Source organism: Wyeomyia smithii, chromosome 2 (assembly GCF_029784165.1).
Source record: "Wyeomyia smithii strain HCP4-BCI-WySm-NY-G18 chromosome 2, ASM2978416v1, whole genome shotgun sequence".
In the NCBI taxonomy this organism is placed as follows: Eukaryota; Metazoa; Arthropoda; class Insecta; order Diptera; family Culicidae; genus Wyeomyia; species Wyeomyia smithii.
In genome coordinates, this window is record NC_073695.1 from 36,287,946 (window position 1) to 36,302,828 (window position 14,883).

Here is a 14,883-nt window from a genome sequence, read left to right on the forward strand (position 1 = left end):
CTTATTTCCGTCATCACTGAGTACTTGTCAAATCAAACAGCTTCTTTTAATATATTATTCCCTCCGGTTACTACCATCGAATCACGATGAACATTTTCGTTTTCAAACAAGTTCGAAAGCGAGTTTTCATCGGTTCATTTCAAATGACACTGCTGACTGATTCAATTGACGGAATGACTGACGCAAAGTATAGCTCTTTCAGTGTGTCGTTTTAAACTAGTACCGTATCACGTCTTTTGATGATAATTTCCAAAACGTAAGCATTGTTAATTCGCAATCAACCACACAAGATATGGCGTGGGAGGGTATGCGCCTGCTCTTCACTGTAAGCCGCAGTTGACACGACGATAGATACGCGGAAGCTAGAAGCCATGTGATGGCATCCATAAGATTTTTTTTCACATATGGCATCCATTAGATGAGTCACACAAGTTTTAATCAACCTTTCTCCTTTCCCCTCCCAAGTAACACACGTTGTTATAGAATAGTTGACGTTACTTATTCCATTACATCTCTATCACTAGAAAAGCGCAAAAATTGAAGGCTACTAGAACAAGTACCGATACTAATTGAAGTATTACATAACTGCATGAAAGCAAGCCAACTTGATAGAATGAAGTGGCAAAATACATCTCGAGTACTAACTTACGGCAGCGCGCAAATCTGTTGCCATGACAACTTCTAACCAGCGCATGCGCAAATGTGTTGTTATGCGCAGTGCAACTAGATCGTCAATCGTTTCTTTCAGTGTAAGTGCTAATTGATTAGAAATTGATGAAAAAAATAATATTCAACCTTTCAAAACGAGTTGTTTCTTTCCCTTGAATATTAATTTTTTTTTTCGCATATTTTCAACGTTATCTGGACATAAATCTAACAAAATTAGAAAACGTTGTTAGATATACAATAGCAAAAATTGGAGTGATATAGGTTACACTGCAAGCGTTTCGTTTATCATCTGATGGCGCATTTTGACCCGCTTCGAATAAATATAGAAATCGTTCAAATACCTAATTTAAATATTAACTTGATCAAGTAATTTTACGTTGACTGCAGAATACTACGACCTTTATCCTAAAGAAAAGCACTTTACAGGTACGTACCGGTTGTTTTTAGATGGTGTAATGTCTTATGAAAAGACGTTATTGTTGTTGTTGTTGAATTCATGTTATTAAAAACATCTCCAAAACCAGAAAAAACGAATACTCATATGACTAATTTTGTTGTAACTTATTTTCTAACATGTTTTGTGTGTTACTTGAGCTTCAAGTTATACCAATCGCACGACAAAATAATAACCCGATAAAACAATTATAACAAACGGGTATCACAAATATATATATCTGAACTTGATAGAAATAACAAAGCCTGTAATATTCTTGATATGCCAGAATGATGAAAAGTTCAGAATTACATCATATTCTATTATCATACACACAAATGTTCCAAAGTGTGTCTTTTTGAAGCATATTTATAACAAAACTTGTTATTCAATTAACAAAATATTGTACATTCTAGCTATTAATCTTTTTCTGCCAAAAACCTTACAAAACTTGCTATAATTTGTAATAATTAATAAGTAATTTTGATAGGAATTTTGATATTTTAACTATTAACGAGACCAAATTTAGAACACAAGTTGATACAAAAAGTTCGTAACAAAACATCAAGATTTGTTATAATCCTGTTAATTCTGACTGAAGAAGAAGGACATATCATTGTTTGGGATGTTTCTTCCTTCTAAATAAAGTGCAAAATGGGTAATACTCTCTCATGCACAAAAGAAAATGCTGTTAGAACGGCATTGACATCTTGTGACTTTGATGATGTAAACATTAGCGAATATTTATATTTGTGACAAGTTTTGAGTAATAGTTTCATAATTTGCACTAGCTTCATTTCTTCCTGTTAGCATTTTGGTTTAAATTTTGACGTTGACTAACGTCTATATCAAAGTTAGGCCCCTGAATTTGAAAATCTAGTAATTCAACCAGGGAAAACCAGAGAAAAGTAGTCAGGTTTTGAGCGCTTATTTTGCAGTCATCTATAATCAGGTTTTCGAGGTTTCGGCATCAATAGATCAGAAATTCTTTTACGGTTAAATTTATGTAACAAAAACAAACTATTGTTTGAGATACACTATTGAAAAATTGGTAAATAATATCGATTGTCTAAATCATACCGCGCAGCCAATCACTACCTCTCTTCCCAAGCACAGTCGACACTAACGGATACAATCGATTTGACTTTGTTGTTATTGTTGTTGCATTTTCTGTTTCCGATGTTTATGCTGCTGCTAGCGGAAAAAACCTTGCAAATATGCATCTTTTTGTTGGTGTTAATTTTACGACAGCGGCCGGCGCCCCATCATTCTGATTCCAAAACCGCACCAGTGACATGCGGACGCTAGGTGATAGCAGCTGAAAGGAGGAAATACAAAAGAGCACCGCTCATCTCGTGCCGGTTTCACCCGTAATGCTGGTGGCTTTAGTAGTAAATGGCTACTGCAAAACACTTAAATGGCTGGAATTCTGGACGGACTAACCAGGAAACTATAATCAGCAACTGGCACCTTTTGGTGCCTCGAAATTTTGGTACAGAAGCGGCTAGTTGAATTTTCTGTTTTACCAAATGCTGCTGCTAGCGGAAAAAACCTTGCAAGAATGCATGTTTGTGTTGGTGTTAATATTACGACAGCGGCCGGCGCAGCTTTCAAGAAACATTTGTCTCTACCATTCCATCATCTATGTAGCCCCTCCTTCTTTCTATTTATCTGACGAAGCCTTGGTATAAAACGTATCGTTCGAACATTTCACCCCATCTGTTTCATTATTAAACCGTACCGGATACATACGGACGCTCGGTGTTAGCTGCTAAAAGGAGGAAAAACAAAATAGTACCGGTCATCTCGTGCCGGTTTCACCCGTAATGCTGGTGGCTACTGCAAAATACTAAAATGGCTGGAATTCTGGACGGAAACCAGTAAACAAGAAATCGGCAACTGGCACCTTTTGGTGCCTCGCAGTTTTATAATAGAAGCGGTTAGTTGAATTTTATGTTTTACAATTGCTGCTGCTAGCGGAAAAAAACCTTGCAAAAATGCATGTTTGTGTTGATGTTAATTTCACGACAGCGCTAGGTGTTAGCAGCTGAAAGGAGGAAAGACAAAATTGTACCGGTCATCTCGTGCCGGTTCCACCCGTTATGCTGGTGGTTGTTGGTAATAAATGGCTACTGCAAAATACTAAAATGGCTGGAATTCTGGACGGGCTAACCAGTAAACGAGAATAATCGGCAACTGGTACCTTTTGGTGCCTCGAAATTTTGTTACAGAAGTTTTGTAAAAGAAGCGTTGCAATTCCCCCTACTATTTGGTTCAATGGAATATAAGAATACGGTAGTCAACGTCATGCGGTCGTGTCTTGAATACCACCCTCCTACTATTCAATAAATTTTAATTTTTGATTTTAACTAGTGACTTGATCAATTGTGTAAATTGTTGGCAGCACTAACACTGTGTTTATTTAATTTTTAACTGTAAGCGCTGTCTTAAAATAACAATAATTCTAAAAACTAAGCTAGTTTTCAGCGTTTTTTTTTTTCGTTATTTGTTTCCATTCCCCCCTTGCGCACGGCTGTGCATATCCAACCAAAGTTTTAGGACACCACAGCAAGCCCGACCGGCTGTGATAAGAACATCTTCCTAGCAGCATCACACAAGAATCTAGCTATACACGGTCGTCGTTTGCTTGCAAGTAGGGAAACAGAATTTACTCTTGTGTGTTTATTTATACGTCCCAGTAAAACATGTTTTGAAAATAAAATTACACTTTCAGCGCTCCTGAATAATCGTTTATAGCAGTCGCTAAGGTTTTCCGTAAGCCATTTCATGTTTTTCTAGTACAGATTTAAAAAAAAAACATTATTTTTGAGGTGGATGGCAACGTTTATTTTACTGTTTCATTAAAGTACTCATTACTCCTAACCGATGAAATGGTATTTACGTAAATACGGCTTTTCTATTACTATTTGCTTCAATACATTCAATACAGAATTCTGTCACAACTCAACTGACCTGACGCACAAAAATATTCAAAGTGAATAAACTGAAACTGAACATAAGAAAACAACAGCTGTAAACGTAGCCAACATCAGTGTGTCAGCCTAATCGTAAATAAATAATTTCCTGGTGAGAAAAGTCTCAAAAAGCAAAACATACATCTGCATGTTCAAGGTCGATCGATTGTCTTTCACTCGGCAAACACTCTCAACATAACATACATTCTATACAACCACTGAATTGCGGTACTATCGCTATCATTCCTAGTAGCGTTTGTTCAAAATACTATTTCACTCATCTATACAAACATATCTACAGAAAAATGCCGAATAAGAATTGGTGAGAATGTACAAATAGAGCTTCGGGTGACAAGCTTTCTTGCTTGCCCGTTAAATACTAATGTTAAAGATATTATTTTTGCGTAGCACGTAACAAAATGGAGTCGAATAGTCGAAGAACCATTGCTTCCTAGTTCATGATCTGCTTCTTTATGCTTTCGACGGTGTCCTCAATGGGAGCGAGCACAGCGATGACCACCAGGGCGATCACGAATGCCACTATGATGAGAATGTAGAAGAACAGCATCACCTTGCGGAATCCAGAGAACTGAAATAAAATTGAAAATATTAACTTTCGATCATTCCGGGATCCGAAAGAGCACACTTACGGCAGCATCCTGTTTGCGATCGCCCGAGCTCATCGAGTTTCGGGATGGAGTCATATCAGCCATCGGGAAGGACGTCACGCGCTGACCATTGCGTCGTTCACTGACGCAGCCACCGATCTGAATCCAGGAGAGAATCTAATTAGGTCGATTGGAAGTAGTCTGTTCTAGGCTAGCATATTCAGAACCCGGTTAGTATGGAAAGGAAACAGGTGTCCTAGATGTTACGTGCTGAGACTGAACTGTACGGGTACAGTTTCGTGTCCGCTGCCTGGTGCGTCGAATATTTACAAAACGACGAGACCAAAGATCCAAATTGAGTTCAAATAGATAAGAAAATCACACCAAAGGTTTTGGGCTAGAGAAAAAATCTTGAAATCAACACTACACTTAATCACAAAAAATCTACGTAGAAGTTATCATCAATTTTGGTGTTCATTTGCATTTGGGTTGCCATAACCTTGACCTAATTTTGAACCTGGACCATGAAGCCGTTGTCAAAATATACACAAATCTTTCAATCATCATTTAAAACCATTTAACAGTATTAGCTATAGCAGATAGCGAGGTCGACGGCATTTCTAGTTTACTCGATAGGACAAGAAACTTTATAACAATATATACACTAACTTGAATTACAATTTTTATGTTACTTCTACCGGTACCCGCCACCACTCCCATCCCAGCTACTTACGGAGAAGATCAAATGCATGAACACGTGGAATGCCACGAAGGCAACCAGAATAAAGTCCAGCCACTCCGGCAGATCGGCTTTCGGCAGTTTCACGGCGAAAAATATGGCAACAATGGCAACGATATGTGCAATATTTCCACCCAGCCAGTGCAGCCAGTTGAACAGCGGTCTCCGCTTGGTTCCGGGATGTGGTCGGAAGAAGGCGCCGATCGGTTGCAGGAAGCACAAAACTGTAGTCACTACGCCCAGAATCGGGTGGGGATTATCGATCTGCGACCAACCGCCGATGTCGACGAAAATCACAACGAAACCGGCGATCGTGAGCAGCCAGGTGATCACCATTAGGAATCTGTGCCACTGAGAGAGAGAAAAAAAAACCTATTGTGTATATCAGATCTACATTTAGATATAAACCATAACTTACAGCAAACCATTGATCCTTTCCGCACAATTGGTTGCCCACCCAGGTCTGACGGAAATAGCGTGCCAGCAGAATACCGAGCGATGCAGTTCCGATCCATGCAACCAACATGAAAGCACCATGTAATCGAAGCAGTAACTTCGAGGACCCTTTCACTGGTCCTACTTCAGCCAACGCTAGTGGAGAGCCAGAAACGTGACGACCGATGTCATGGTATGACACATGAACCGCTACAAATGAATAGTTTTACAGATCAATTAATCTTATTTGACGTTGATTAAACAAAAACTTACAATCAGCAGAGCTTCCAGTTGCCAGCAACAGGTGATACTTTTCATTGACGAGATCAAACTTTTCTTTAGCCACAATACTTAAAGCATCTCGCTCCACCTGACAGTAGATAACGCCATCTTCGTAAGAGTGTTGGCGTAATTGGAAGAAGTTCTGCGGGATTCCACTTCGACTAACACCGTACGGACCGGCGGACGTCCACGAAGCGTAAGCCTTAATGGTTCCCTGCTCCGGAACACATTCTAGCACCGAATCGTTACCCATCTTAGCATCATTGGACAGTCCAACGGCGATGTATGCGGGGCGATCTACAATAAACAAAATGTTTAATTTTTAAACGAAATAACCTTCTTCAGCTGTGTCTTACTGTATCCCGATTTCATTTCGAAAATATATCGTTCGCCCTGCACGATAGTAGCAACAACCGCTCGGCAGTTACGGGTCTCAACACATCCCTCAGGAAATCCGAAGCAACCCTTGGTTTCTCCGCAACCCTCGTAAATTGGATCGAATGTTGCGGCCTAAGTTTGCGAATGAATGAAATATTGAAAACGTGATCCAACAACTCACTCAAACTACTTACCCTGGCACTGGTAGGAGCAACGTACGATGGCACGGTGGTGGTCATCGGTGGTCTCCTCGTGGTGGAAATTCCAACCACTGATGTGGGACTTTGGCCGCTCTCGACTATCTTCACCGGTGTTGACTGCAGACCAACCCAAAACTTATCGTAATCCTGAGCAATCGTTCCATTGAACACAATTTCACCCTTAAAGTCAGTGGGAGCAATCCATTCCAAAGTCAGCTCCTTCTTGGGCTGTGTGTTGGTGTGAGTGGCCGTGTTGCTTTCGCCACCGCAGTTAATCAACTTAATAGCACTCTCATCGACGAGCTCAAAGTGGCCAACAACCTGATACGGTGGAAAACGGTTGCGGGCTTGCAACATAAAGCCTTTGAACACGACGTTGGCAGGAAATGATTCGATTTCCACCTGCAGCACCTGACCACTACCGACAACCGATGTCACTGGCGTTATCCGAAACGGAGAGGTCGTCGTAAGCGGCGGGATTCCTCCGCCGTGGAACGGAAGCATCGTACTGCAAACACTCTCCGGGGCACCATTGGGCAGTGTGATGGACGGACTGATCAGCACGCTGAGCACCAGCACTAGGCTCAGCAGGGACCACATGTTGAACCTGAAAGAATGATTGACACGTTATGCACTGCTGTTGACGGTTAATTCGTGTTTGTCCGAAAAGACACTGGTCGAAAAAAAAAACAAATTGACATTCTACGCTACGCCCCACCAAAATACAATCTTTCTCGAATTAGCAGCATAAACCAATGCACTGAATCGGCACACTCACGGCACCGGCCTAGCAGAACCGCATAGAATCACTAATTTCAGACACAAGAAGGAAATAAAAGGGGAAAAAAGTGAGCTCCAAAGCAGAAAACCAATGGAGTGTATAGCAACTAAACTAAATTGTTTTTCCTCCTATGCGATTAGCACTGACCACCGCCGCCGCCACCAATCGACACCAGCAGCGACAGCGACCCCCTTCACAAACCCACTCACTTCCGGCGACCGTCTCGTCCCAGCGAGTTTCGGTATCACGTGCTAACGGACATAAATCGGCACACTCATTCCCACGAGCAGTCGACTACCGCCAAGAATGCTTCTAATGGCTTTCGGGGGAAAAAATTGGGTCAAGGATTGGGAAATAATTTAGTGATTGGTATCGTTTCGGTTAATGGTAACAAGGTTGTGCGAGTAAAAATATCACATGGTGGTTATGTGATACTCTTCCTCGTAGCTTAATGAATTCCATCAACTCGTACAAATTGTTCACAAAAACGCTGACTTTATGATCGCAAATAATTCACTAGCTTAATTACTCACAATAATTGGTAGTTCGAACTGATTTGGCGTGTAATTAGAGAGCTTAAATGGACTTTACGTGTTCAGTATAGTCGTCAGGTCAAATGGCAAGTGATAGTAGCCGGTTCTGCGTACAGCATAACTCGAAACATTTTGAACAATTCCATGTCATCCATGGATAATGTTTCGCTTGAATCTCCCCGATCTCGTGCCAACCGCGAGACGCTCAGTACCAGGAATTAGTTCCATTTCATAGTGAGTGCTTGTGCGGAACAAAAAGTTCACCTCTTCACATGTGCTCACAAGCAGTAAGCAGCTTACGGGGCACTATCCAAAGTGCATCGGGGTCGGAAATGCAATTATTGACAATGCGCTCAATTTTCCGAGCCCCCATGACTCTGGGACTCTAGACGAGAAACGAGAAACACGCCCTGGTCTGTACTTCAGCGAACATGAACTTCAGGCATAGACCCATTATCGAGAAATTCATACATTGCGCACGTAAAATTATATGGAATAATAAATCTTGCTTGTAGCCAACATAACAATCCGGACTTGGAGCTGCATTCAGAAGCTCAGCTACACATGGCCTATAGCCGACGGTTTCAAATTGGAGCAATGAACCTTTCTCCCACACCACTGGCTGCGGCTGCCTAGGCACCTGATTCGCCGTTCGTACAGAATAATGGTTTCATGAGCGCATCGAACCTACTGTGTAAAACTGACCCTTTTGTACCTCTTGCCTTAGCTGCCAGTTGTTGCATTTCCACCGCTGTAAAGGTTTCATTCAGTAACTTACGTGCACTATACCTATATTGATATAGTTTGATTGACTGCCCTGCCTGGCGGAAAAAATGCTTTTCCCGAGAATCTAGCCCTCTAGACTGTGCCAGCGGAGCATACAAAGTACACACGCTGCAGTAGTCAATTATTTCATGACTAGTTTATCTTCGGTTCTACACAACAAACATAATGCCACCTGTTCCCATTAGAGTGGTGACGTTACAGATGATGAAAGCTATTAACATAATTTCTCGATGACTGGAAGCAGTTATCTTCACCGGGGCACTACTGCACAGAATAAATAACAACAGACATCGCATCCACAGTGCCCACGCAGCATAAATGGTTTGAGACAATCATACATTAAACATCGTTTCCAGTGACGCGCGAAATACGCCCCAGCCATTTGAGCCTAAGCTGAGTAAACTAATCAGGAAATCTAATGATAAACCAAGTCGGTTCGGAATCTTTGTTTCATTACAATAATCATTAATATACATTGCATTGGAAATTTGTATACATTTGTGTTGGAATTTCACAGGTGATAGTTTTCATTCATTAATCCCATCCACTCTCTATGAGCTTGGGATTCTAAATTGTGTCGATTTTGATGAGTTGTCTTTGTTTCAAAAATAACCAACTTACACCAATTTTTAATATATCACGTGTTAGAAACATAGCGACCGACGCATAACTTTAACCTCTACAAGTTGCAAGGTAAAAAGGTCTCAATAATCCTGGTTCTACAGGCTATAATCCTGCAAACTATTCGTTTCAGTACTTTAGTTGACGCTGCACTATGGGTCAAATAAATTTACTATCGAGAATAACTTTTCATCTCATTTAAACTAGTTCATAATTAGTTCATGTTACTATGAAACTATTTTATCATAAGGAATTATATTTTAAGTAGTTTCTATAGCTTTGGTTTTATGGGTAGAGAGTTAGTAGAGAGAGACACGAGCGATTATTGACGTAGAACTCGTGTTATTCATCGAACACTACAGCGATATTTAAGGAGACTCTTAGAAGGACCGTTTTTGTGAAGTTTGTGGTCCAAAACTTAAGAAATTTAATGTACATTTCTACCGACATTGGCTATATATGTGCTTGAGTGCTCGAGCCAATAGTTAGCGATTCCATTATGTTCAACATTATGATACATTTCAACACAGCAACATGGATTTATGCCTGGCAGATCAGTTGACACAAATCTCATGGAGTTCACAACTATGTGTTTTGAAGGAATATCCTGAGGTAGCCAAGTTGATGTAGTTTATACTGATCTAAATGTCGCTTTTGATCGTATCGAGCACAACAAAGTGGCTAGCTGGAATCATACCTAAAACAGGAAACAATACAAGTCAAAATTTGCCCATCTTTTTCCCAGGAATTTACTAAAGGTTCCGGCGTGCTCCAAAGAAGCACTCACGGGCCAATCGTGTTTGTTTTATTTTTGACGATGCTACATAGGTATGTACCCTTAGTGTTGAGCAATGCATAACCATCTCGTTTCATCATAAATCGAACCGCGAAGCACATCGCCTCAAAATCACGATCGCTGGTATACGTTGGAGCGTGTGGAAGTCATGAAAGATCTTGGCGTGTTTTTTGACTCTGAACTATCCCTCAGACAGCAGTTTGTGATTGATAAAGAAAATCGACAGCTCGAATTCTTATTTAAAATCGACCAGAAAGTTCGATGATCCGCTATGCCTTCGATCACTATATTTCACGTTGGTAAGGTCTTGCTTTGAGTACTCTGCTGTCATTTGGTTACTGTATCACACAATCAGGAGAATTAAAAGCATTCATCGGAAGTTTGTCTGGTACGCTCTCAGGAACCTACGACCCGTTAGATTTGCCTTCATATGAAGCTCATTGTAAATTGCTGGGTATCATGACGTTAGATAAAAGACGGATAGTTTCGAAAGCTGTTTAAGTTGCTAAACTTCTTCCATCTGTATACCAAAAACAAAACAAAAGGTTATTTCACATTGACCAATAATATGGGAACATATTGACAGAAACTTCATATCAATGGAGAATCGCTCCACCTTGTTTTGTTTAGTCAACGATAAAATCGCCGATTCGTTACGATCAAGGAACACGAAAAGAATGTGGGTCAGTAGATACTAACCAGCATGTGATGAAAGAATGCTCAAAGGCGAAGGTCATTTAAGATTGGTGTTTATATTTCTTACGGTACAATTTGAAACTGAACGATTTGGTAGTTTGGCTATCAATAAGGATGTGTACTAGAATGAATGTTTGAAAAAAAATTGATTCCATTTCTTGAAAAACACATTGCCGATAGAAGGTATGTGTTTTTGCCAGATAAAGCACCATCACATTGCGCCAAAAACACAAAGGCTCCAGAACAACCATTCTACCAAATTTGTACCCAAATATACGCAACCCAACGAATCTACCACGATGTTGACCAACCAAAGATTTCTTCGGAATTTTAAGGTTCCTTGGTGTACGAAAATAACTGGAGAACAACGAACTGTAAACAGTTGATTGGTAAAAACAAAAGATGCAATCGGAAGAGATGCATGATGTATTCATCAACTCGCCAAATAGTGATGAACCTGCTCGTACGCACTTAAAGAAAGTTAAAGCATACCACAATAGATCAAATAATGGTCGCAGTGGTTCAGTCTCCTACGAGGGAGAAAGGCCTACACACCCACCAAGTTCCATTGAATTCTGAGAGGGTACTGCCGACATTCGAAAGTTATTTGCAAAAATCAAGTTATTTTATGAAGTGAAGGAAATAATTTGGAAAAAGGCATTCAATCAAAAGACAGTCATCGAGGCAGCTTACTTTACGAAACGAAGAAAGAATGTACCCAAAAGAAAGTTATTAGCTCGAAACATTTGTAAATCGGATATCATTATAAAGTGCACGTCGAGATTGATGATGGTCCCACCTCTTACCCCTATAAAGGTTTGAGAAAGACGATTTATCTACAAGATAATTATTATAAAACAATTAAACCGGATAAACAAACAAAACGAACTGGTTTTCATCACAGATATCAATTTCTGCACAATAGATATGAAATTGATATGCTTTGCAGCGATTTAAATAGAGAAAATATTCGTCAAAAATCAAGTAATTCATCGACAAAGTGTTGTCGGTATCAATTCATTTGTCAACTGTCAGCCACAAGACATAAACTGCATCTGAGTTAAGCCAACATACAGTGTAATCATCCACAAAGTCGATACAATCCCGACGAGGCCATTCCTGCCGTGAGTAGCAAGCAAAGCACAAGTCCAACTGTCAACTTTGATGTGATTTATAAGAGAGCCCCCACCTAGGGAAGTCGAGAATATTTCCAACTCAAATATATCCTAGACTGGCTAGGAAACCAATGTCCAATAACAACCAGCAGAACTAAAATCGTTCCGATTATACTACATCAATAATTACAAAATCCATCATCACCCTCGTGACGAACATAATAGTTTTTCAGTGCCACCATATTCCTTAAAGAAACTTTATAAGCAGAGTCCACAGAGATCATCCGTTACAAGAACTTCGTCAACTACAGTTTTGCTCAATTAAAAAACTAAATAACTGCTTAAAATTCAGCTTTGACGTGTGAAATGCATAGTTTCTTGAATTCTGATAGCGTCGCCATAAGTCTGATGTGTCTAGGCATCGAATTGTATACATTTATTCCTTTAAAAAACAATAAATTTTGTGAAGCACTAGTTTTAAAATGTGGTGTTCTGATTTCTCCCGCATTTCTTGTGTTATATCTATGGATGTCACTTTCTCTAACAATTCGATCACACAAACATCGAGACAGCAATCCATTAGCTACTCAAAAAATGAACATCATTGTCAGAAAAACAATTCGTTGCTTCACCGATAGCCATTGCAAAGCGTCCAGCATCAAGGACGAGGAAGTGTATCTATTGCATCTCAAAGTCCATCGCTTTATTTTATTTTGCAAACGCAGCAATCTCGATATTTGTGTTTCATTTGTCAAAAATAAATTGGAAGTGCAACAGTCTCAATGAGGAGAGATGATTGATTTATAGAGATGAATCATGCTGAAAGTATTCAACTCCTTTTCAAACGGCAGATGATTCCATTTTTCTTGGCAATTTTCTTGATGACATTATCAATGTGAACATTGAACTTTAGTTTGTCATCAATAACACGATCGATTGTCTTACCATAAATTTCAACTGAGACATTTTCATTTACACGATTTCGTTAAATTAATCATGAATTTAGTTTTGTTGGTGTTCAATTTTAGCTGTTTGAATTTCAACCATCTGCTCAGCGATCGCAAATTTTTGTTTAAATGCAATATGACATCTTCGAGATTTCTAGCTGCAATGAACAATACTGTGTCATCAGCAAAAAGATTTATGTCACAAAAACGTAAAACTCTTCTCATATCATTAATGTACATAATAAACAAAATAGACCCTAATACACTTCCCTGAGGTACACTAAGAGTATTTCTTATGGGATCAGAGGTAAAATCATTGAAAATAGTCCTTTAAGTTCTGCCACAAAAGTAGTTTTCAAAACATTTGTATGCGTATTTGTACTCGTACTAATAAGGGCCTAGAAATCGTTTCACAAGCGCGTTTAAGATTCGAAAACACCGTAACAATAGTATCTTTACGCTCAATGTTTTTTTTTTTTTTCATTTTGCTAACACCAATTTCAAAGCAGTTTCACAAGAATGGCCTTCCCGATATCCTGATTGCTCTGGTATCAGCAAACCGCTAGTGTTCAAATGTTTTTACAGTTGGCCTTTTACAGCTAAAATTTTCTCCAAAGTGTGCATCATATTGATAGGACGAAACTCTTCGGCTTTAATCGTCCTAGCAACTTTTTGTATCGGAAGACTCCTTTCAAATTTGTGACACGTGCCCCGTTTGTAATGATTCGTTTATAAGGCCAAGTAGATCGTACCAAATAACATAAAAACAATCTTGAATAATTCTAGCATTAAATTTATCAATTCCAGCCGTTTTATGAAGAGTAAAACATATGTTTTAAGTTCTAGTGTAGGTTGGTGAAAGCTTTCAAAATTACAATTAACATTATACGGCCGTTTTATTTCATCCGGTTCATTAACCAGTTCAATTGATTGATTGATCAATGAAACACTTTCGATTAAATAATCATTGAATTTACTTGCAATGGTTTAAAATTGCAAGGTTTCAGTAATGACTTCAGTATTCTCCATAACTCTTTGCTGTTGTTTTTATGTTGATCAAATTTCCCCTTAGATATGCGCTTCGTGCTTTTTTCGGATATTCACAATCCAATATTCCTAGCAACTGTATAGTTGTACCAATCGTTATCATTTACTGTTTTACAAAACTTCTTGTACAATTTGTCTCTTTTTCACCTGAGGCGCAAAAGATTAAGATTGTACCAACTGTTCGAGTTCTTAACAACAACATTCTTTTGTTTGACTAACTGATTGGTACAGTTTTATGAAACATTGTTCAAAATAGTTGCTTTATCATCAAGGCTTCGAGATAGGGAAAAATCCAAGTTTCTTGCAACAAGCTCCGAAACTTTTTGTTTCGAGTAATTCTTCCAGCAATAAAAAAAAAATAAAAGTTGTGCTAATTTCGCACTATATTGAAGTTGTTTTGACCATTCTACTGCAGCAAGAAGTAAGACAAACAATAAAATATGAGAGCCCATATGTGAATGTTTTAAATTTCAACAACAATTGCCATCTTGTTATACAAAAGAAAAGGAATGTTGATACCACGAAAAAAATACAACCACTTGCTTAGTAAGGTTGGCGATAAGGAGGTGGCACAAAAATGATGAGACGATCATGATAGAGCCGAAAAGAAGGAGACTGAGTGGGTGTCGACAGTCAAAAAAGGTTGAAGGTTGATCAGAACCAAACAAACATTTTGACGACAATAAAGACGATTATAAGAGAGGTAATCCCACCATAACTTTCAAACGAGACCAAATACCGCGAAGCGACAAATAACACAGTGCAACAATTTTTTGTTGCCTTGGCTGCTATGTATGATTTTTTTAAGTAGTTTGATGCAAAAAGAAATTTTCCCGAGTTTG

The 14,883-nt window shown here is 39.1% G+C and overlaps 1 protein-coding gene across 6 annotated transcripts in view; it reads right to left on the reverse strand.

Annotated features, from left to right (window-relative positions):
* Window positions 1-3,916: 3,916 nt before the first annotated feature.
* LOC129720805 (putative ferric-chelate reductase 1 homolog) overlaps window positions 3,917-14,883 on the reverse strand; it is a 68,499-nt gene continuing 57,532 nt past the window's right edge. For 5 of the 6 annotated variants that reach the window (XM_055672559.1, XM_055672563.1, XM_055672560.1 and 2 more), the window contains 7 exons: window positions 6,714-7,326; window positions 6,498-6,651; window positions 6,133-6,438; window positions 5,843-6,069; window positions 5,419-5,775; window positions 4,728-4,862; window positions 3,917-4,666 (listed from right to left, as the gene is read on the reverse strand). In XM_055672559.1, the coding sequence (XP_055528534.1) occupies window positions 4,529-4,666; window positions 4,728-4,862; window positions 5,419-5,775; window positions 5,843-6,069; window positions 6,133-6,438; window positions 6,498-6,651; window positions 6,714-7,326 (1,930 nt within the window). In that variant the 3' untranslated portion in view covers window positions 3,917-4,528. The remainder of the gene's footprint in view (window positions 4,667-4,727; window positions 4,863-5,418; window positions 5,776-5,842; window positions 6,070-6,132; window positions 6,439-6,497; window positions 6,652-6,713; window positions 7,327-14,883) is intronic. The other variant, XM_055672562.1, reaches the window with a different exon arrangement.